The sequence below is a fragment of the Ambystoma mexicanum genome, chromosome 8 (assembly GCF_040938575.1).
Source record: "Ambystoma mexicanum isolate Mex_15411 chromosome 8, UKY_AmexF1_1, whole genome shotgun sequence".
NCBI lineage: Eukaryota > Metazoa > Chordata > Amphibia > Caudata > Ambystomatidae > Ambystoma > Ambystoma mexicanum.
Window position 1 is genome coordinate 322578048 of NC_090929.1, and position 22721 is coordinate 322600768.

Here is a 22721-nt window from a genome sequence, read left to right on the forward strand (position 1 = left end):
GGGCTCTGGGTTCACGTTCCTTCTGACCACTCTTTAAAGCGCAGGAACAAGGCGAATATTCGTTTTTCTCTCGGGTGTCCCCCCCGGTATCCTTTTACGTTTTTACCTTTCCCAGGTGCCCCCCCTGGTATTCTATTACGTTTTAGCTCAGGTGCCCCCCTGGAATTCTATTACGGTTTGGCTCAGGTGCCCCCCTGGTATTCTATTATATATGTCTTCCTTTTATACTCGAGTCATTAATCCACTATATATATATATATATATATATATATATATATATATATATATACCGTCTTTTCTACCTCTAACTAATTTATCTTTCTTCGCCACCCTCCGTTACCTTTCCCCCACTTGCTCTAATGCCTATGAGTCATTTGCCAAGGTAACGAGATTTGTTGTTTCACTCACCGATCGTCTCTTTTCCTCTCTGGATCTCCGGGATCACCGCCCCTTCCTCTTCCCGCTTTGATTTTCGTCCGATCCGCTTCCCGTGCGACTGAAAAGGCTTATGCTTGGAAAAGCGGGTTCCTTCAGACCCACTGCAGATTTTTGGGGAGTAAATACACTATCACTGTCCACGGGAAGCTTCTCGGCTTACTCTGCCAAAATAACAAAAGGACTTGCGATGTAAGCGAAGATCCAGAGTTACTTCGCGCTGTCGGTCTAAGGGTGTCTTATGACTATATTAATCGATTATCAATAATCGATGGCCAAAACCATCCTTTGCTACCAAGTGTTCTCGGGGAGAGGAAATTACTAACGGACCCATTGGTCAGTACTCGACCCCCAAAAACTTGTAATACAAGATAGCTGCACCGTGTGAGGACAGGGTGCAGGACTTACATACTCCAGCACAAATCAATACTAGCGACTCAGTAAGTTGGCAAAGGGAAGTCTGTTTAATAATACATACATCAGCTTATGGATATCAGCAGCATCGCGAACACCTGTCTCGCCCCGACTTCCCCGAACTTCAGTCAAACAGCCTTTTTATTGGAAAATTCCGTCATCAATAACGTACACTTCTATAAAAAATCATCATGCAATATAATTGGTTGGGAAAGGTACATTAAGTATAGGTGTTATATCTGTATATGAAAATAAGGCATACGGATTGGATAACTCTTATCGGATGGGTGTCTATGCCCATCCCACTACAACACACATGATTGACGTCACTAAAAGTACGACGTCCTATTGGTTACAGTCTCTATAGGACCCTAGATTACATGGTCAATTGTGATTGGGCAAGTTACACCCCTAAACATAAATCTCCACTTTAATTAGCAGCATGCAGAATAGACACCCTGGTGCCTGGTGTCCCAAGATTCACCCTGCCTCCCTTCCATCAATCAGTGGATTTAGGGCAATGTGTCAATTAGTTGGCTAAGGAAGGCCTCGAAACTGTTGTCTCTTATCAGGAAAAGTTATGGCACCATCCGATCTGGGTGACATCAGAAGGTGGTACATCTTCGCGCCTGGTTAGTCACGTGCTAGTCCACCGTGAATCTGTTTCAGTTTTCAGCCTTTTCGTGCATTTGATTCTGTGTTCGCTTGGCCACCTGCATGGGCCTCTCTTATCTTGACCTTCCCAGGGCAGGCTGGTATGCTCTGAAGTTTCGGCTCTCTGTAGTTGAGCTTGCCTTCCCCTCCTGGGTTGACCTCGATTCCCCAGGCTTAAGCCATTCTTTAAGTTTCGATTCCGCTCTTCTTCCAGGCTTGGACCTAGATGTGAAACTTAGCCAGTTGGGCCTGGGCCGCCTGGGCATCCTTCTGCTCAAACAAAATGGAGTTGCACGTGTACATTGTGCTGCATTGAGGTAGACATATATAGTTGGCGCATGCCGTTCTATTCTGCTACTTAAGCATTGCAGGCAGTATCGATTACTTAGCTTCTTGCGTTCCAAGCTTATTTACATGCATTAGTCGGTTGATTCTTCCATCTTGGTTCATAGTTATATCGTTTCTTACGTTTCATCGCTGCATTGTCTTTCGTATCTCGCGCACTTAGTTTCGTGATTACTCTAGTTCATGTGTGTTGCCTTTTCTCATGCGTTTGGTTTGCTCTGGCTCTCTTCTCATCAATGTTTGCCCTCCATCAGAGCTCTTTGTGTCTCCTCATGAACAGTCTGTAAATACTCATCGTTTCATATCAGTGGCTGGTATGGTTGTCTGATTGGGTACCGTGCTGCCCAGGGCTGTCTGGTTATGGGCGCTTCGGCTGGTACCAATCTCCTTATGTATATGGGGCAGAGGCCTAGTGCGGCTCTCTGCTGATTCAGCTGCTCCTTGTATGTCACATACCTCGATGGGTACCTTACTGGCACCTCGCATTGGGGGGCAGGGGTACAGGTCATATCTGCGACCTTCTCTACACTTGCCTTAACTGCAGCGCCACATACCCAGGGTTCACACCACTATTCTGTCACACATGCATTCATAACTTTCTACTGACATGCAGTGGCAACACATACAATAATATGTTTAAATAGGTATAAAGAATCCCTACTAACATGAAGACATCCTACTCCACCAACGGGGATATAGACATATGTAATACAATAAAGAGCAAGATGATACGTGTTGTTTACTTGCCTCCAACCCCCTCACACAGGAACTCTATAAGGTTTTCCAGCATCACTAGTCCTGAAAAAATGGACCGTCTGCTATAACTAATTTACACAAATGTCTGACAAGTTTATTATTCAAATAATTCAAACTGAATTTAAACAAAAAACACTACCCTCACCTAACACAGTGTACTAAACATTAAAAAACAAATACAAAACAAATATAAAACATCAGATAACTTATTTATACGACACAGAAGATATCACATAACACACAAAAAAATCTCAATGTGTCATTAAAACAACAAGCATCCCAACATGTTTCTGTTCTTAACTGCCCAGTTCAGGCGAACATTCTTCAGGGGATAAATTTAAAAGCATCCACTAATCTCTTCCACACCGTGTTGAAAGGGTAGATTCAGGCACCCAAGAGGGTAAAAGGAAAACAACCTCCAAGCCTTTAAATGGTGAAACTTCAAAGCACGTCACAGGATGACAAATTTGCTGGTTTCCCTCCAAATGAGAAATCAATACTTCAAAGAAGAGATTAGTGGATGCTTTTAAATTTATCCCCTGAAGAATGTTCGCCTGAACTGGGCAGTTAGCTTGTGAGTGACAAATTTCAAATATTTGTAACGTCTTTTAAATGCTTACACATCCACTGAGTGGTCCTTGGGAAGGACACCAGTGGATTTAGTGAGGTGATAGCATGTGATAGTCAGCACATATACATCAAAACAATGAGGGGTTGAACAAGGACAACGCAAACAATATAACAGTCAACACGACAGTGTTTTGGCCAGAAAGTGAGCTTGGATGAGCTCTGATGGTGTGGCCTTCATCAGGACGAGATATTCCAAGGCGGGAAGTATCTTGTGAGGTCGGAACTTCGGAGCGCAGTGGCTCAGCACACACGCACCACGTCGCTCCTACGAGCCGCGTAGTGCGTGTGTGCTGCACCAATGAAGGGCCAGCACTATGGCTGGCGTGGTCCATAAGGCTTGATGCCGGAAGGCATTTCAGCCTTGGACCACGCCAGCCGTAGTACGATTCCAGCGACTTCCAGCTTACCTGCCTTCCAGCACCTCTCTGGTAAGTGGTCTGTTTGTGTTTGTGTGTCGGATCTGTTTTCCTGTATGTTTGTGTGTGTATGTTGAGATGCGGGGGTGGAGGGGTGTCGGATGTGTATGAATGTTTGGATTTGAATATTTTTTGTGTGTATGTTGAGATGCCGGGGTGAGGGGGTGTCGGATGTGTATGAATGTTTGGATTTGAATGTTTTTTGTGTGTATGTTGAGATGCGGGGGTCAGGGGATGGTGTCGGATGTGTATGAATGTTTGGATTTGAATGTTCTTTGTGTGTATGTTGAAATGCGGGGGTGGGGGCGGTGTCGGATGTGTATGGATGTTTTGATTTGAATGTTTTTTTGTGTGTATGTTGAGATGCGGGGGTGGGGGCAGTGTCGGATGTGTATGAATGTTTGGATTTTAATGTTTTTTGTGTGTATGTTGAGATGCGGGGTTGGGGGCGGTGTCGGATGTGTATGAATGTTTGGATTTGAATGTTTTTTGTGTGTATGTTGAGATGCGGGGATGGGGGTGTGTGGGGGGGTGTCGGATGTGTATGAATGTTTGGATTTGAATGTTTTTTGTGTGTATGTTGAGATGCGGGGGTGGGGGGGTGTCGGGTGTGCATGAATGTTTGTTTTGGAGTGTAAGTGCGGTGTATGTTAAGATGCAGGGTCTGTATGTGTGCATGCTTGCTAGTTTGTATGCTGATTTGGGGGGTGGGGGGTGCTGGTCTGTATGAGTGCATGTTTGAGAGTGTGCTGATTTGGGGGGTGGGGGTTCGGGTCTGCATGGGTGCATGTTTGAGTGTGCTGATTTGGGGGGTGGGGGGTTCGAAGTTGGGGGGTGGGGGGTTCGGGTGTGTATGGGTGCATGTTTGTGTGTGTGCTGAGTTGGGGGGTGGGGGGTTCGGGTCTGTATGGGTGCATGCTTGAGAGTGTGTGCTGATTTGGGGGGCGGGGGGGTTTGGGTCTGTATGGGTGCATGTTTGTGTGTGCTGAGTTGGGGGGTGGGGGGTTTGGAGTTGGGGGGGTGTGGGGTTCGGGTCTGTATGGGTGCTGGTTTGTGTGTGCTGATTTGGGGGGTGGGGGTTCAGAGTTGGGGGGGTGGGGGTTCGGGTGTGTATGGGTGCATGTTTGTGTGTGTGCTGAGTTGAGGGGTGGGGGGTTCGGGTCTGTATGGGTGCATGCTTGAGGGTGTGTGCTGATTTGGGGGGTGGGGTGTTCGGGGCTGTATGGGTGCATGTTTGTGTGTGCTGAGTTGGGGGGTGGGAGGGTTTGGAGTTGGGGGGATGGGGGGTTCGGGTCTGTATGGGTGCATGTTTGTGTGTGCTGAGTTGGGGGGTGGGGGGTTTGGAGTTGGGGTGGTGGAGGGTTCGGGTCTGTAGGGGTGCTGATTTGTGTGTGCTGAGTTGGGGGGTTTGGGCCTGTATGGGTGCATGTTTGTGTGTGTGCTGAGTTGGGGGGTGGGGGTTCGGGTCTGTATGGGTGCTTGTATGAGAGTGCTGATTTGGGGGGTGGGGGGTTCGGGTCTGTATGGGTGCATGTTTGTGTGTGTGTGTGCTGAGTTGGGGGTGGGGGTTTGGTTCTGTATGGGTGCATGTTTGAGAGTGTGCTGATTTGAGGGGTGGGGGGTTTGGAGTTGGGGGGGTGGGGTCTATCGGGTCTGTATGGGTTCTGGTTTGTGTGTGCTGATTTGGGGGATGGGGGGCCATAGGGCATAGTGTTTGGTTGAGGGGTGAGGGGGCCATGGGGCATAGTGTTTGGTTGGGGGTGGGGGCCATGGGGCATAGTGTTTGATTGGGGGTGGGGGCCATGGGGCATAGTGTTTGGTTGAGGGGTGGGGCCATCGGGCATAGTGTTTGGTTGGGTGTTGAGGGGGCCATGGGGCATAGTGTTTGGTTGAGGGGTGGGGGCCATGGGGCATAGTGTTTGGTTGGGTGTTGAGGGTGCCATGGGGCATAGTGTTTGGTTGGGGTTGAGGGGGCCATGGGGCATAGTGTTTGGTTGAGGGGTAGGGGCCATGGGGCATAGTGTTTGGTTGAGGGGTGGGGTGCCATGGGGCATAGTGTTTGGTTGAGGGGTGGGGGCCATGGGGCATAGTGTTTGGTTGGGGGTTGAAGGAGCCATGGAGCAAAGTGTTTGGTTGGGGGTGAGGGGGCCATAGGGCATAGTGTTTGGTTGAGGGGTGGGGGCCATGGGGAATAGTGTTTGGTTGGGTGTTGAGGGTGCCATGGGGCATAGTGTTTGGTTGGGTGTTGAGGGTGCCATGGGGCATAGTGTTTGGTTGGGTGTTGAGGGTGCCATGGGGCATAGGGTTTGGTTGGGGTTGAGGTTGCCATGGGGCATAGTGTTTGGTTGAGGGGTGGGGGCCATGGGGCATAGTGTTTGGTTGAGGGGTGGGGGTGCCATGTGGCATAGTGTTTGGTTGAGGGGTGGGGGCCATGGGGCATAGTGTTTGGTTGGGGGTGAGGGGGCCATGGGGCATAGTGTTTGGTTGAGGGTGACATGGGGCATAGTGTTTGGTTGAGGGGTGGGGGTGCCATGGGGCATAGTGTTTGGTTGAGGGGTGGGGGTGCCATGGGCCATAGTGTTTGGTTGGGGGTTGAGGGAGCCATGGGGCATAGTGTTTGGTTGGGGGTGAAGGGGCCATGGGGCATAGTGTTTGGTTGAGGGGTGGGGGCCATGGGGCGGTGTTTGGATGGGGGTGAGGGGGCCATGGGGCATAGTGTTTGGTTGGGGGTGGGAGCCATGGGGCATAGTGTTGCACTCCAAGAGTGAACCCAATAATAAAGCTAAAACAGGCACATTTAGGAGATGTACATCCTTTGCTTTTTGAGGAAACCTGACTCAACGAAGGCCATACTCCCCTGGGGCAACCCAAACAGCAAACTATAGCAGTCCAAAATAACGGAATGTCCAATCTAGGGTCTATAAAATATATATAAGTTAATTAAACAGACGAGATACAATAGCTGTTTAGACATAAATTATAACAATGGAAAATGTGTAGTACAAAATGTTTGAAATGCAAAATAAAAATCGTTACCCCTCAAAAACATTTTCTTTTTCCATGTGTTTAATACAAATTGGGGGTTTAAAAAGCCTCCTGCCACGCCACGCCTACCGCCCCGCCCACATTTACTTTTCGGCCCGCTATAGTCCTCATGTAAGGTACTTTCGGCCCTCTGTCAAAATCAGTTCTGCACCCCTGCCCTAGGTTTTTGTCACTAAGATTGTGATATTACGCCTGCTTTCTGTGGTTTATTAACAAAGCCAGCTTTGTCATTTACTTTGACTATTTCTGTGATTGGGTGCATGATTTCCCAGCCTGGCTGTTCCACTTGCGCTAGAGTTTTCTGGCAGCCCATTATAAAAGAGCTGTCTGCAGGGGTCCGTGTCAAATATTAAGAAATAAAGAGAGGCGGGTGCAGCAAAATTAGTTAATATGATGCATCCACCCACGGCTTTGGTACAAAGTTGGGCTAATGAGGGGAGCCCCGAAGAGCAGCAGGTCAGCAGCATTTTTTGAAGACTGCTGTGTCTGTGCCCTGGCCCACTAAAATCTCTTTTCCCTACCTTTTAAAAACTAAGGTGCTCTTCGGTCATCAGGATGTCAATTCAAAAATGTCCACAGTCCAAAGCCTAAATCTACCTGACCCTACGACTAAATATAACGACTAAAAGAAATGGGCCATAAGAATGTCTCTTTTAACCCTTATTTGCTTTCCGTCGGCTGTCTATATTTCTTCGGCTCCTCTTCATGGTATGCTTGATTTACGTTTTTATCAACTGTACCAAAGTCACTTTCCAGATATGAGATCACAAAAGTGATCTTCTTTTAATGTTCCTCCTCTTAATGATAAGTTCCTCTAACACCTGTAAGAGGCTCATGGGTTTAATGTTACATACTTGATAAGGTATTGCAGGGATTTTTTTAATAGCCTTCTGGTGATACCCTCGTATAGTCCTTCTTCTGAGTATTTTACTCTTCCTCCATTCTAGCCCTCTGTCCTTTATTACATTTCGGCCAGGGATGTAACACTTCCACCCCTGTGTTTTCTCTACTGTCCTGGGTCTCTGGTTTCTTGTTCCTAGATATTTCCGTGATACATTGGGCTTCATTCCGAGGTTGGTGGTAGTCATGGTGCTATTTGCGCCATGACTGTCACCAATAACGGGTCCGGCACCAGTCTAGTTCAATGGGGATTTCCGACCTTTGCGGGACCGGTAAGTCCCCATTGAAAATGCCATTCCCCATTCCCATTTGAGCCCTCATAGGGCTCAATGGGAATTGGGAGGGTGCAAATAACGGGCTGGCGCATGTCAAGCCTGTTATTTGCGCCCTGGTCCCTTAACGGGTCCCATCCATAACGCCAGTTCAAATCAGGCGTTAAAGGAGGGACCCGCTAATGGACCTTGTAGTAGGGTGGTAAGGGATTACCGGCACCGGTCTCCTTACTTGGAATGAGGCCCATTATCTTTGTCTCTCTCTTTAAAGGTTTTTCACTTTTGTTCTTGTATGATATTGCTAGCTTTTTGTCACCTTCCCAGGGGTTTCTGTCTTTAAATTATGATTAGCCTTCGTAGGCTGATGGGAGGTTCCAGTGCTGCTGCTTGTGCTGGTGTCTGCGTAGCTCTGCGGGCGACCCGGCCTACCGCATTGCTTCCATGATAACGCCAGCAGCTTGGGTGGTCCTCCGTTCAGGCAATGGTTCATCCGTTGCTGGTTTAGCTGGGCGTCGGGCTTCTCCTCTTGGCTTTCCTCACTTCTGCAATTGCCATCGACTCTGCGGGTTGATGCTGCTCTGCCCTTCCAAGAAGTCTCAAGCCTGCAGGGCTTCCCCAGTGGATGGATCTATCTTCCTCCTCCTGATCCACTCATCTTCCTTACATACATGTTTCTGTTAATGGCACAGTCCTCTTTGCTTCAGGAGTCATAATAAAACCAGTATTGTCTGAAGACAAAAGGGTATTGTATTCCTTGTTGTAGATAGTTCCATGTGTGCAGATAAGGTAGGTTACATAGGGAGTTCCTTGTGGGAATGAGAGTCCTTGTCTCCTGGTGGGAGTCACCTCCAGTGAGGTCCCACTTGACCGGATCCCTAGGGAGGGTCTTGCAAAGCAGTCTTAACTCCCTAAACCTCAAAGAGGGTGGCTCCCCCCAGGTGAGAAGGGGTGAATGCTCTCAATTCATCACATACCCTTCTCCTTAAGTGTCTGGTTTCCCAATCTGTTTTGCGTGGGTGTCTACTTCTAAAGTCCACATTTCTTTGTTCTTTTCCCATCCGATGTTCCACCGTAAAATGAAAGGTTGGCAGATCTAGAAACCATCGCATGACTTGAAGGTTGGTGTCTTCTCTAAGGCTCCTCGCCGTCATGGGTGAATCATTTGTCATCAATCTGAATTTCCTTCCCGTCAGATAGTATCTCAGATATAATATGTCCCACATGATTGCCAGGGCCTCACGCTCAACCATAGCATAAGACTGCTCTGGAAGGAAGAACGTTCTGCTGGCGTAGAGGATGGGGTGATGGGGTGTTCCATCCCGTCGTGTTCTTGAGACGGTACTGCCCCTAACCCAACTTTGGAGGCGTCTGTTTGCAATATGAATTCTTTGTTAAAATCTGTCATTTTGAGGATGGGTTCCTGACACAGGATACACTTGAGGGCCTTGAAGTTATCTTGATGTCTTTTGTCCCAGGTACATTTCTGAGGCTGTGAATTGTTAAGCTTGTCAGTGAGGTTTGCTGCCAGTGAGGAGTAATTTGGGGTGAACCGTTGGTGGTTTCTGGTTAACCTTAGGAAGGCGTCAGTGTAACTTTTTGGGTTAGGAGTTTGTTGTACCACCTTTACTTTCTCTGTTTGTAGTTGATGAGGCCATTCCCAACGACACAGCCCATATATGTGACAGTGGACTGGGCCAAATTATGTTTTTTTTCATTTGCCTTCAAACCAGCTATCCTACGAGCATGGGTGATTGTATACAAATGTCGTAGGCATTCCGGCCACCTGTTACTATGGATTACGATATCATGTAGATATGCGCCACATAAAGTGGTATATGGTTTTAATATTTTGTCCATAAACCTTTGAAAGGTGACAGGAGCTCCATGTAGGCCGAAGGGAAGCACCTTAAATTGAAACAGGCCTTGTGGTGTTGAGAAGACCTTCTGCCAATATCCCTTCATGAAATCTAAGATGGAAATGTGCTTAACTATACCCAACTTCCCAATCAATCCATCAATCCTTGGCATGGGATAACTATCGAAAGTAGATATTGCATGTAATTTCCTAAAGTCAATACAAAAGCGCCAAGATTTATCAGGTTTGGCGACTAGGATAATATGGGAAGACCATGGACTCTGAGAGCTTGATGACATCAGCCTTGAGCATCTCCTCTATCTCTTCCTCAATGATTTTTCTTCTGCCTTTAGGAATTCTGTATGGCTTTAGGTTTATGGTTTTCCCTGACAGTGTTTGGATATAATGAAAGAAGTTAGTGACTTTACATGGCTGTTCAGAAAACAATTCAGGAAAATGAGTTAGTAGGTCACTGAGGTCTTCATTTTGGAAGAGGCATAAAGATGGGGTAATCAATTGACTCTCTGGGTCATCACGAGTTGGGCGGTTACCCTTAAATCCGGCAGTAACACTACTAAAGCCACATTTAAGGGTCCGCCAAATCACGGGTTTGGCAGCATTTACCCCCAGCTCTGAGCTGGAGGGAAATCTGCTGGGAATTTGCCGATTTTTGGTGCTATTACTGCGTGGTAATACCGCTGGCGGTAATAGCACTGAAAATTCCCCATTGGGTCCAATGGGGAATGGGTAATTCCCGAATGGGCCCAATGGGAAACTACCGTTCCGCCAAACCCGTGAACTGGTGCTAATAGCGTCGGACAGGTTGGCGGTAGAGCTATTAGCACGGGTGGTATCCCACCGGGAATACCGCCAGGTTACCATCCAACTCGTGATGGGGCCCTATATCTGATTCCATAAGGAGGGCAGCCATGGTAGCAGTGCTGACCTCAGTGGGTTCTACCATCCACTCTTTCAGTAGATTAATATGATACATTTGTGTTTTCTGACATCAGCCAGGCTGTGATAGTCTATATTTTAGGGGACCCTTTTTCTCTAAAACCTTACAGGGTCCATACCACCTAGAAATCATTTCATTCTCTGAGGTTTGGAGGAGAACTAAGACTGACTGACATATTGAAAAGGATCTTGGGGCTGCTTGTTTATCATAGACCATCTTCTGATGTTCTTCGGCTTGGCCTAAAGGTTGTTTCACGATTTCCCTTACTACAGTCATGTGGGTCTTCAATTTCTGTGCAGTTTGTGAAATTGGTAGATGGGCCTCCTCTCTTTCTTCCCATGTTTCCTTTAACCTATCTAGGACAACACGTGGTTCCCTCTTATAAAGTAACTCAAACAGGGAGTATCCTTGGAATGCTTGAGGAGTTTTACAGATGGCAAATGGGGCCCAAGGTATCATAATGTCTCAGTTCCTCCCATCTGTTTCCACCAGTTTTTGTAAGATTTTCTTTAGGGTCTGATTGAATCTTTTTACCAGTACATCTGTTTGTGGATGGTAGACCGATGTCCTCAGTGTCTTAGTATGGAGTAGCTCTTTTATCCCCTGCATTATCCGGGACATGGTTGTGGTGGCCTGATCAGTAAGGATCTATAGGGAACTCTACTCTAAAGAGGAACAGCAACGTGTGTTTTTGGATTTGCTAGCTGGTGTTATTCCAAAGGGGAAACGCCGCCAATATCGAGCAGCATAATCTACATATCCTAGAATGAACATATTCCCCAGCTTGTATGTTTCGATCAGGCCAACTATGTCCATAGCTATTCTAGAGCAAGGGACCTTGATAATCAGTAATGGTTTCAAAGGGGCTTGTGTGACTGGAGTAGTCGCTGTCTTTTGGCAGATATCACAAGCCAAGACATCATTCTTAACAACCACAAAAACCCAGGGCCAGTAAATTCTAGGTACTACTTAACTCTGAGTTTTCAGTAACCCTTGGTGAGCTGCCGAAAGGTAGGAATGAACCAGCTCCAGCCCTATCCTTCGATGGCTCCAGGGAACCACTACTGGGTTTGGCGTAGACCTTTCGGAAAGTCACCTCTGTACAATAACCATTTTTTAAGAAAATAAATGGCCCAGCATGGTTTCGTCCATTCTCTTCAGTAGTTTTTCTGCTAAATGCCTCTGGGGAGTTCTGCTTCTCCAAAACCCCTCCATCCCCTTTCGGTTTCCCATAACGTTTCCACCTCTTGGGTAACTGTGAACAAGGCCTGTTCCAAAATACTTTGGGCTATTTTCTCTCCTTCCTTTACAGTGTAGGGGTTATTCCCATGGTTATGCAGTAAGACTTTTACCCTTTTACCTCACCTATGAAGTCAAGGTCTATCACCCCCGCCATAACATCTAATTCATATCTCCATGCAAGCCCTGACATTGAGGCAAGGCGAATATAGGTACCTGTGGGTGGAGACAGACTAAGTCCCATGGGTATCAGTTGTCTTTCGTTGGGGGAAGGTGGGGGGGGGGAATCCAGCCAAAGGAATTAATAATATTGCATTCCTTGTTGTGGATACTCCCGTTTATGCATATACGGTAGGTTGCATAGTGGGTTCCTTGTGGAAATGAGAGTACTGTCCCCTGGGGGGGGGAGTCACTCTCAGTGAGGTCCCACTTGCCCAGACCCCTAGGGAGGTTCTTGCAGAGCAGGATCACCTCCCTAGCCTAAAAGGGGATTCTCCCCCCTGGGGAGAAGGGACAAATCCTCTTGATTTGTCACAGTGACCTGTTGCAAGAAGTTGGGAATGAAAAAAGCCAGGTGTGAAGTCATTAATTAATGGCGGCTCTGGTAACACAAACCATTCCACAAGGCTTATAACGTATGTTTATATTGTAGCCCTTTGTCTTGTCCCATCAACGATCAACTAAAGATGTAATGGACTAATGGCATGTTTGCTTTTGGGATTCACAGAGATCTATATCATGAGGGGGGTTTGACCATTGCATTCACCAAAGGGGTACATAAGGGCACCTTTGTAAGATTTGACTTTTTCCAATAAATGCTGCCACAATATTCCCAAAAAACAAAATGGCTGCGATATGTTCTTGGAGCCAAACAAAGAGTGAGGTTGCATTCTTCATTCTGCCTGGCATGTGTGAGACCAAGACCTGCACCTTTCAGTGTTTGTGCGTTGTTCTTTACATCCTAGTGTAACTCTCTGCCTGTTGTTCTGCTTCTAGGTCTCGTGGTGACATGCACGACTGCTGGGCTGACCGCACTCATAGTGGCCACTGTATGTTGGTGTCGGTAAGTGAGCGCTCTGTTATTTAATCAATACCCGAAAGACAGTGAAATAAAGGAGGTGTTATTTAGAGAAGCTGAAGTAGAGACCTAGGATGTGGTCGCTTGATGTTTATGCATCCAAGAGTAAGGCTGTGCAGGAAAACCTCTTGGAGCAGAAAAGGCAAGCTATCAAAGTCTGACAGAAAGGAGGGGGAGCCTGCATTTATCATATGTGGCAGGTCAGAATCTGGACTCTGACAACAAGACATAATGAAAAAAAATGTTATCCTTCTCAAATCTCTAAATGTCCTTTCCCTAACTCTAGAGGTTTCTCCCTATTCGATCAAAGAACGTCAGAAATGGTGCTTGTCAGGATGTATGTAACAAAAGAAGAAAATAAACGTGGCAAGTTATGGCTGCTGGTTTCTGGCCCCCAACCCTGTCCCTTTTAGCCAAGGCTTGCGCCCACAGTTTAAGTTACAAAACAAATAGTTCTTATTGTGCTGGAGGGTTTCCAGGTACCAAGTCCAGGTTTTTTCCCACTCTGGGATTCTCAGTCTTTTTCCCCCTTTGTGAAGCTTTCACTCTTTCGTCATCCCCACTCTGGGGTTCTCGCGGTCTCCACTCTCCACTCTGCACTCTGGGGTGTTCTCAGTCTCTCCCCACTCTGGGATTCTTCTTACTCTCACTCCCAGCTCTGGGGTGTTATCATGCTCTCTCCTCACTTACGGGCTCTTTTTCTCACTAGCCACTCTGGGGTGTTTTCAGACTCTCTGCACTCTGGGGTTCTCTCATCTCCACTCCCCACTCTGGGGTTCTCTCATCTCCACTCCCCACTCTGGGGTTTTCCGAGTCCCTCTCAACCCTGTGGCTTTCCTTACTCTCACTCCACACTCGGGGGTGTTCTCACATCCTCCTCACTCTGGGGGCTCTTCTGCTTTGCACTCCCCACTCTGGGGTGTCCCTGGGTGCTGCCCCCTCTAGGGGTCTACTTACTCCGCACTCTGGGGTAATGTCAGGCTCTTCTCCACTCTGGGGCTTGTCTTACTCTTCTCACACCTCATTCTGGGGTTCTCACGGTCCCCACTCCCCACTATGGGGTTCTCTCATTGCCACTCCCCACTCTGGGGTTCTCGCGGTCTCCACGCCCCAGTCTTGGGTTTTCTCAGTCTCCCCTCACTCTGGGGCTCTTCTTTGTCTCAGTCCCCACTCTGGGGTGTTCTCACGTTCTCCCCACTCTGGGGCTTTTCTTACACTCCTTCCCCAAAGCGGGGCTCACCTTGGGGTGAGGTGACGATCTCCCCGGATTCGTCATCCATCTCAGATAACTTTAAAATTAGGAAACAAGAGGGAGATGGAGGTATAGTATGCGGTTACCATAAAATGGTAAAATAATGTGACAATGTCACATGGAAATGAGCAGTAATGGAGGAAAGCATAAGACCCAGGAGAAACAAGTACACTGGGGAGGTTGCATAAGCTATACAAATGACGGGGAGGCCCCAACTGAACAAGTGTGCAGAGGCCACATTGCTAGAATTATAAAGAAAGAATAGACGCAGTACAGATCGGCAAGGAAATGGTTAAATATTTATAAAAATCGGTCCGTGAAAGAGAGGTTTTAGAATGTAACCCTTTGTCCGCAGGCAGGGCAACAAGAGTTGGGAATGGGAACATATCTTCAGATGACTAGACAGTGTACGTTTCTGAACCATTTTGCACTGAAAGAGGACCCCCCAAGGCTCACAAAAAACCTTTAGAAAATAATGACCTCTTTGTTGTAGTGGTGTAACATATACAATATAATTAACCAAAATAAGCCCTAGTGAGAAAGATCAGTATTACTGAGAAAGGAACATGAAAGCTGAAGGCCATGCATGATATGTGTTTATCAATAGTATATAACACATCCTCAGAAAGGTTCAACCTGGCGATCATTATCTGCCATGAACTTCTATACATCTACTCAGTGGAGGCTAGTGATTGTTTTGTAAATGGAGGGTGGTACATGTTTGCCCCGAACACGATGGAGTGACTGAGCGTATCCAGGGAGCTCGAGCCAATCAAAGGGGATTCGGGGTTGGGGTTCTCCCCCAAGAAAATGTTTTAGGAATGGTTACAATGGTGCCTTTCACGGCACACTTTCTGTGAAAATGGGGTACAAAGTCAGTTTGCAATTGGTATGGTTTGGTAGCCCATGGAAAAAATCCAATAGAAGCAAGACCGTATCAGCCGAATGCATTTTCATGATGCCTATGCCCACAATATATGGCGGCTTTGCCCATACATGTCCATGCAGGTTGCACCAATATATGCCAGTATTGCCATTAAGGAACTCCCAGCCAGTAACAAATACCATACCACAGAGTGAAAGTATTTCTAGATTGGCTGTAACAATATAGGGCATTCTAACCACTTAATAGCGCTTGTTTGCTTTTGCCTGTGATGCCCAGGAAAAAAATGCCATGTCATAGTAAGAAAGTATATGTAGACTGATGCCACCAATGTAACCTAGGCAAGCCAAGTAGTAGCACTTATCATGTTTTCTTTACCTCACGCCACACTAAGAATATATTGCTCAATTGGCACCACAGATGTAGGCTACTCTAGCCACTTAATAACACTTATCATGTTTGCTTTGCCCTTGATGCCCAGTAAAAAGAAAAGGCATGGCCCTGTAGGAAAATGTGTGCAGCCTGCCACCAACAATGTAGGCCAGTATGGACATGTGATAACACATATCATGTTTGGTTTACCCTTGATGCAAAGTACTTTGCAAACCAATGCCATGGTGGTAGTAGCACAGGATACAAAGTCGCAGGCTAGGGGCGTCCTCATCACTGAAGTGCCCTCAAAGAAGAGCATGGGTGTGTGTGTTTCCTCCTGCAGAAATATTTTAATAATAGATATATGCCCACAGGAGGTTTTGGGGGAACCAGAATGAATTTCTGGTTGGGGAGGTGCATGTTGTATGTATGATGGGAGTAAGAACGTCCAGCTTTCAGAAGGACTGAGTAAGGATCATTGCTGAGGAAGGCATTGAACTAAGCGGATGCCATGATGAAGCAGCAATGGGTATCTGGTGCCATGAAATGGAGAACTCTTGATGGGCAATAGAATGGGGGGTTGAGGGAAAATGTGATTCAATTTAGAAATTGTAGATGGGATTAACAGATTTGTGATTTGTGTTTGCCTTGCTGTAGACTGCAGAAGGAAATGAAGCTGGCTGAAAAAGCAGACTACTCTTCTAATAAAGGCGCCAGCCCGCCCCCGTATGACAGATCCTCGGTATGTGCGAAGGTCCCCTACATTACTTGCACAGGAATCATGCACAGCGCAAGCTTTTTAATTTAGTGGGCTGGTGGTTGTTTTGCTTATGCCCATGTTAGCATTATGTGCTGGATTCACTGTTCTCATTTTGGTGATGCCTTTCTTCACCTTTGATGACAAACATAATTTCCACTCGACCTACACAGATTTCTATTGGATGACACATTGAATGGCACAGATTCCCATTGGGTGATGCATATTTATTTTCTGTTGGATGACACACATGCCCGCCCATTGTAAGACACGAATAGGGCCATTGGATGGCACAAACATAACCTTTGTTGTGTGCCACACATGACATATTATTGCATGAGTCGCACTGCTCTTGATTGATGATGCATATCAGGTATCCATGTACGATATGTGTGCCAAGATGTGTTACCACCTGTGGGCACCCAATGCAATAGCCCCTATTCAAAGTAAGACCTCTTTTGATGACCAACGTCCTTAGTCAAACAAAATATAAACAACGCACCCAGATAGTAACATTTCCAAAGCGTGCGTGTATACATGAATCACTATTCTATTGTTCTGTAACAATGGGTACACATAAGTTCCATTTTTACTTTAAATCATTTTACCTCGAAATAGAAAAAATCCAATGTGCAACGTAAAGTGAATGGTGTGCAGTGGGAATGGGGCCAATAAAATAATACAAGGGGTTCACTTAAACAAGGCAGTATATTCAGGCATCTTATAGGGTGGACATGCACAGGGTGGATCAGATTTTCATTATAAAGCATCCGGACCATGAGATATTCACATGCGTAGCCGCTACAGAGTTACATAGGACCAGTCAAAAGAATATTTTTAAAAATGATGCACTCATGGAACAATTTAAACTAGTCAACTAATCAAATAAAACAAAAACGACTTTCTACATGAGGTTCATTTTAATAGAATGCAATGCCATCTGTTTCAGATGCTGTATCTGCCACTGTTTGATGGCACCCAAGACTGTATTGAATGGTACACAATAATTTGTATTCGATGAAACGCGTGGCTTTCCATTGAGGAAGCACATAAAGATCCACTTAAAAAAACACACACATCCCTTTTCGGAGATACACATGAGTTTCCGTTGGGTGACTTTCTATTTTTATAACCAACATGGTTTTCCCGTGGGGGACGCGCATGATTTTGTATTGGGTTGGACGCGATGATCCATTGGGTGAAACACAACTGATCTGCGTCATGGATTCTGTGGTCCACCTAACTGCATCCCGCAGTCCCATGGCATTCTTCCTGCACTTGGTGGCTCCCTCATTTTGTTTGTGGCCCCTGTGACCTTACTCCCATCCTCTTGTATGTCTCATGCGCCTTTTGTACCATGGTATGATGTTAGATTGCTTTCTCTGCGTGACTGACCACTGGAGAACCAAAACCACTTCCCATTGGCCCTTCCACCACAAATGGCCATTCGTGGGGGCGGGGCACAGATGAATAGGTATTTGCTGCTGCATGTGACATTACTTTGGAGGCCACAATATTGGAACCATATGACTTCCTACTGGAGACTGCGCAATCGTTTTCCGAGGATGAGGTTCCCAACATCCCCTTGCCTTGGATCTGTGTTCTCCTTTCTATTACAATCGGGAGAACTCTGGATGTTTTCAGAGAACACACACCACTTTGTCACAGTATGAAAAGGCTTAGCCTTAAGAACACCACTTGATGGGTGGCCATTTGCTGAAGTTTAATTTGTTAAAAAGTGAATCTGAGCACCCATCAAGATTCCATGCAACACCTGATCAATAACATTGCAAGCCCATACAGCTATCCCGTTAACCCGAAATTCTTTTTTTTTTAAATGTTGTCCTACAGCATCAACCATTATCTGATAAAGCAAAATGCAATGAGGCTGGGTTTGTGGACCCACACAATAATACATTCTAATAAGGTTTTCCAGATCATCAGGATAAACATGGACGAGGAACATTTAGATACAGACATTTCAGTGGGCATTAACTGCCTATTTCTTGGTGGTTTGGAAACACATCTGGAACCCATTAGCCGGGGGCTTGGCGATTTGGCATTGAATGCGTGCAGCAGCTTCCTGGCTCTCTGTGCCAGAATGTACTGCGCTAAGGTCAGCTGCATGAAAGACCGGACGCTCCAGAAGGATTTCGGTGCAATTTCATCTCATTCTTTTCCTTTCAGCCAGTAGACAAGAAGTTGGCACAAAGCGCTCAGATGTACCACTACCAGCACCAGAAGCAACAGATGCTTTCGATGGAAAAGTAGGTACCCCCCACTTTGCCTGTACCCCCCTGGTATATGTAATGAATGCTTTGCGGGGATAGAAATAGTCTGTTTTATTATGCCCTGCATTGCCCACTGTTTCCCCCAGGCCCGATCCCCGGCCGCATGTAAAGGATCAGCTGGCGGGGCTTGCACAGGGGGCAGTAGGTGGATGTATTACTCTGGACCCAATTCCACAGCTTTATTCGAAGACAACTGATCTATTTGATGCTCTGAGCTGTAGTCTTGGGAGGATAGCTCAGGGGCAATGTGCTCACCTTGGAAGCAAGACGACACAGCGCACCACAGGTTTGATCCCAGGGTCCGCGCTTAGAAACCTCTGGGTATTAAGCGCCTTATAAATATATCATATATCATATGCCACTGTCTTGCCCTGTTCTTTTATACATGACACTAAAATAATGGCCACATGGCTTTGTGTTCTGGGTTGTTTATATAGGACGTCCTCTGGGCTCCATATCCGACTGCACACCCTCGGATTTCCATATTCTGGTCTAGGTAAATGCTCCTCTTCCCACTAAATCCCATATTCTGGCCTGTATACCATCCCCTCCAGAACCCTACATTCTGGCCTGTTCATAAACCACCCATCGAGTATGATATATTGCGCTGTATGTAAGCCTGGCCTGTGCAGTGAATATTCTAACCTGTACAGACGTCCCCTGGATGCTGGTTTCTAGTCTGAATATAACCCCGTCCCCAAAAACCCATATTCTGGCTTTTATATTTTGGGGCCCTCGTGACCATAAGCCCCTTATTCTGGGCTGTATATAAAGGATGCTGTGTCCTAAAAGAATCCCACTTTCTTGTATCTATTTGGATGTTCTCCCACAAGAACCTGTAACATTCTCACTTGTATATACAGGCGTCCCTTAATACCCTCATATCATGATATGGATATAGCCAACCACTCTCCTGATACATCTTCTGGCCTTTATATCAAGAGGTCCTACCCCAAGAGGCTCACATTTCGCCCTGTACATAAAACTGACTCTCAAATGCCCCATACTCTGGCCAACATCTAAAGCCCCTTCCCCAAGTGGCTCTTATTAGTATTTGTATAATGAGGATCATTTATTTTCCCATATCGGGACTGTATTTAAGCCCACCCTACTCTCCCATGAGGCATACTATGGCATGTATGTAAAGGCTTTCCACCAAGAGTCCCATGATCTTGCCCATGTAGGAAGCCACCATCCTGGGTTCTGGCCTAAATTCCATGGGTGTGCTCTAGGGGCCCGCCCCTGAGCTGACTATTCTTGGTCCGGCTCTGGACCTTCTCCTCGGTCTGCGTGTACAGGTCTTCCCCCCCTCCCGAGCCATGTCCTGAGCTGTACCTGCAGCTGCCTACCTTCCTTCTTGGGTAGCAGTCCTGTAGGCTGCACTCTGAATCTTTTTTGAACAGACACCAAAATGGGTTCAGATGTGCGATGCTGGAGAGGCTCGTTTTTCTATGGTGAGTTTCTAAAAGCGGTCTCTATTTTTTTTGTTTTTTTAAGAAGTAAAGACGAACCAAAGCTGCCGGACTCGAACACGACCTCTGACGAGGAGAATGAGGATGGTGATTTCACGGTCTACGAGTGTCCCGGATTGGCTCCTGTAAGTATATTGAGCCCGGTGTGTACGTACAGCCTTAGTTTCAAACTGCAGTAGCAGACGGCAGTCACTGTACGGATTGGGATTGCGGCTTGTGGTCCTCCGTGACGTGCAGGTTGCACTCTGATCTCTGTTGAATACTCATCCCGCTGTGTTTTGTGGTTTTTAACATTGTTGCTGTTTGAATTAAATTACATTTTATTTATATTGCCCTCATACACGAGTGTTTCAGAGGATATTACCCAAATTGACCTTTTACAATTGACCTTCTGCACAATTGACCTTTATATTATTTTAGTTACTTAATATATGTATTGGGTTGGTTATGGATTATAAATAATATAAGGGGATTGGGTGGGGGGTTGGAGGGGGTTTTGGATTGGGTGCGGGTTGCAGGGGGTTTTGGATTGGGTGAGGGTTGCATGGGGTTTTGGATTGGATGGAGGGTTGCAGGGGGGTTCTCCCCCCCGCATATATGTCCTAATTGACCTTCTAAATTAGATCAATTCTCCTGAGGTCAATTCTCCTGAGGTCAATTCTGAAAAGGTCAATTAGTATACAACCTTTCAGAGCGCCATCAGACAAAGGGAGGGGAACAAGGGAGAACAAAAACAACAATCTTATTAGGCCCAGTGACATCGAGAACGCTCAAGTGCATGGAGATGGGGAAGGAGATGAAAGTGATCAGGCGAGTCCATGTGCAATAAGGACGTGCATCTCCTTCGACTCTCCTGTCCGCTCCGTACGGTCAGGTTCAAGATGCAGCTTCTGTAGGAGAGGCTTCCAGATGAGAGGGTATTTTGACTTCCTGGCCCCACCAAGCTAACTTTTTGGCATCCGTCTGTTAGGAAACTGTATTTCCTCTCTCAAATTGTATGCGCATGTAGTAAAATTCAACCATTCTGGAAGGACATGCTATAAATGTATCATTCTGGGTCTTTATACCAGTGTTAAGAAAACCAGCCATGACATTCCTGCTTAACCTAGGTACAGGGGGACAAAGGGAAGAAGTATTGTTGGTGGAGGGGGGGTGGTGATAAGGCATGTGCAGGAGTTACCATCCTGTTAAAAACCATGGAAAATGTGAATGCCACAGCCAGCTTTATCTACTGCCAGCCTTCCAAAAAGAGAATGTTCACATAAGTATTGCAGGCATAGAATGAGCCTATGCTCCTTTTCTCCTGCTTTTGGGAGCAAGGGGGCACGCAGGGTCAGTTTCTATTAAATTGTGACCCAGCACATCTGTGACCCATCCCCCTTCTCTCACATCCCCAGGATCTCGTGTCACCATCCTGCCAGTTTGCCAATGTTTCAATCTTCTGCCTTCACGGCTACACCACCTTCTTCCACAGGCCGCGGTCTGGCTCACCGCTGGTAGGGGCACAATGTGCCACACTGCGGCCAAGAATGGCTGTCATGCGCCCACTGCGGTGAAGGGCACAGTGTAAATGCTCATTAACGTAACACATTCTCTGGTGACCGAAGGCCAAGTTGCCCATAACGGGGGCAGACCTTTCGTTTACAGTTAGCTTTCTTCAGTCTAAAATGATGAAATGCTTAGTAATGCCTTCAAACGCCCTACCACACTCAGAGGGCAGTTCTAAGCCTAGAGCCCCCTCATCCCCCCGTCCTCTTGAAGCCAGCATTCTGCAAGCAAAGGGCACAGCAAACTCTAAATTACCGAGGGGGGGCATGAGGGAGGGGTAATTAGGGTGCCACCCTGGCGTTCTCACAAGTACACACTCCCACGACTACTAAGATAATGACAAATTCCGGAATATCGCACCTGACCCCTTCTATCGAAAGATGGGCTTCAATGGGGTTGCTGGGGGCCGTGCCGTCCTGTGACATAAGCAAAGACAGGGGCAGCTGTTACTGTGCAGTAGATTTTTTAAGAGAAAGTTTCCCTCTGCTCTTGTGGGCATTTTATTATGCCCCGTTTTGGCAGGCCGAGTGCACACGCCATTCCCGAAAAATGGCGGTTTCTGCGGTGAAGCAATGGCGGAAGTGGGGCACCTGTTATTCACGGAGGACAGTGTGACGCACCGCCCAATTGCGCCACCCACAAGCTACGCGGATACGTGGAAATGCGTTATCATTCCTACTGGCGGTGCACAGTGCTTTAATAATCCTTCAGGTATAGTTGCAGTTGTTGGTAAAAGAGTCCTTAAACGTTGAACGGTTGCGCTTCCTGTATACTTGTATTTATGTAGCAAACAATACTCTATGGTTTTTTTGTGGCATGACGAGGTTTGTAATTGAATTAAAAGCAATCTTGTTAGCTAAAAGAAATTATATTATCAACTGAAATATAGAAGTGTGAGTCGTAATATCCCCGTTCCTTAGCATTCGCGAATTAATCTACCGAAACAAAGTTAGCCCTGCCTCCCTTTACTTATTTCTTGGAAATGGATATAAGAACAATACCTTTTCAAGGTTTCCTTACTGCATTGACTAACAGTGGTCACCAGGTGGCGCGCTGAGCTCTATAAACCTCTTCTCGTTCGTGTGTTCCTCAGTCGGCATGAAATGCAATAAGTTATTGTCGTAACGAACGGTGGCCGTTTGTGTCCAC

At 46.6% G+C, this 22721-nt stretch overlaps 1 protein-coding gene across 3 annotated transcripts in view; it reads left to right on the plus strand.

Annotated features, from left to right (window-relative positions):
- The window catches only part of NPDC1 (neural proliferation, differentiation and control 1), a 716939-nt gene that overhangs the window by 683866 nt on the left and 10352 nt on the right, over positions 1-22721 (plus strand). For 2 of the 3 annotated variants that reach the window (XM_069609738.1, XM_069609740.1), the window contains 4 exons: positions 12916-12982; positions 16162-16246; positions 18449-18528; positions 20050-20149. In XM_069609738.1, coding sequence (XP_069465839.1) covers positions 12916-12982; positions 16162-16246; positions 18449-18528; positions 20050-20149 — 332 coding nt within the window. The remainder of the gene's footprint in view (positions 1-12915; positions 12983-16161; positions 16247-18448; positions 18529-20049; positions 20150-22721) is intronic. The other variant, XM_069609739.1, reaches the window with a different exon arrangement.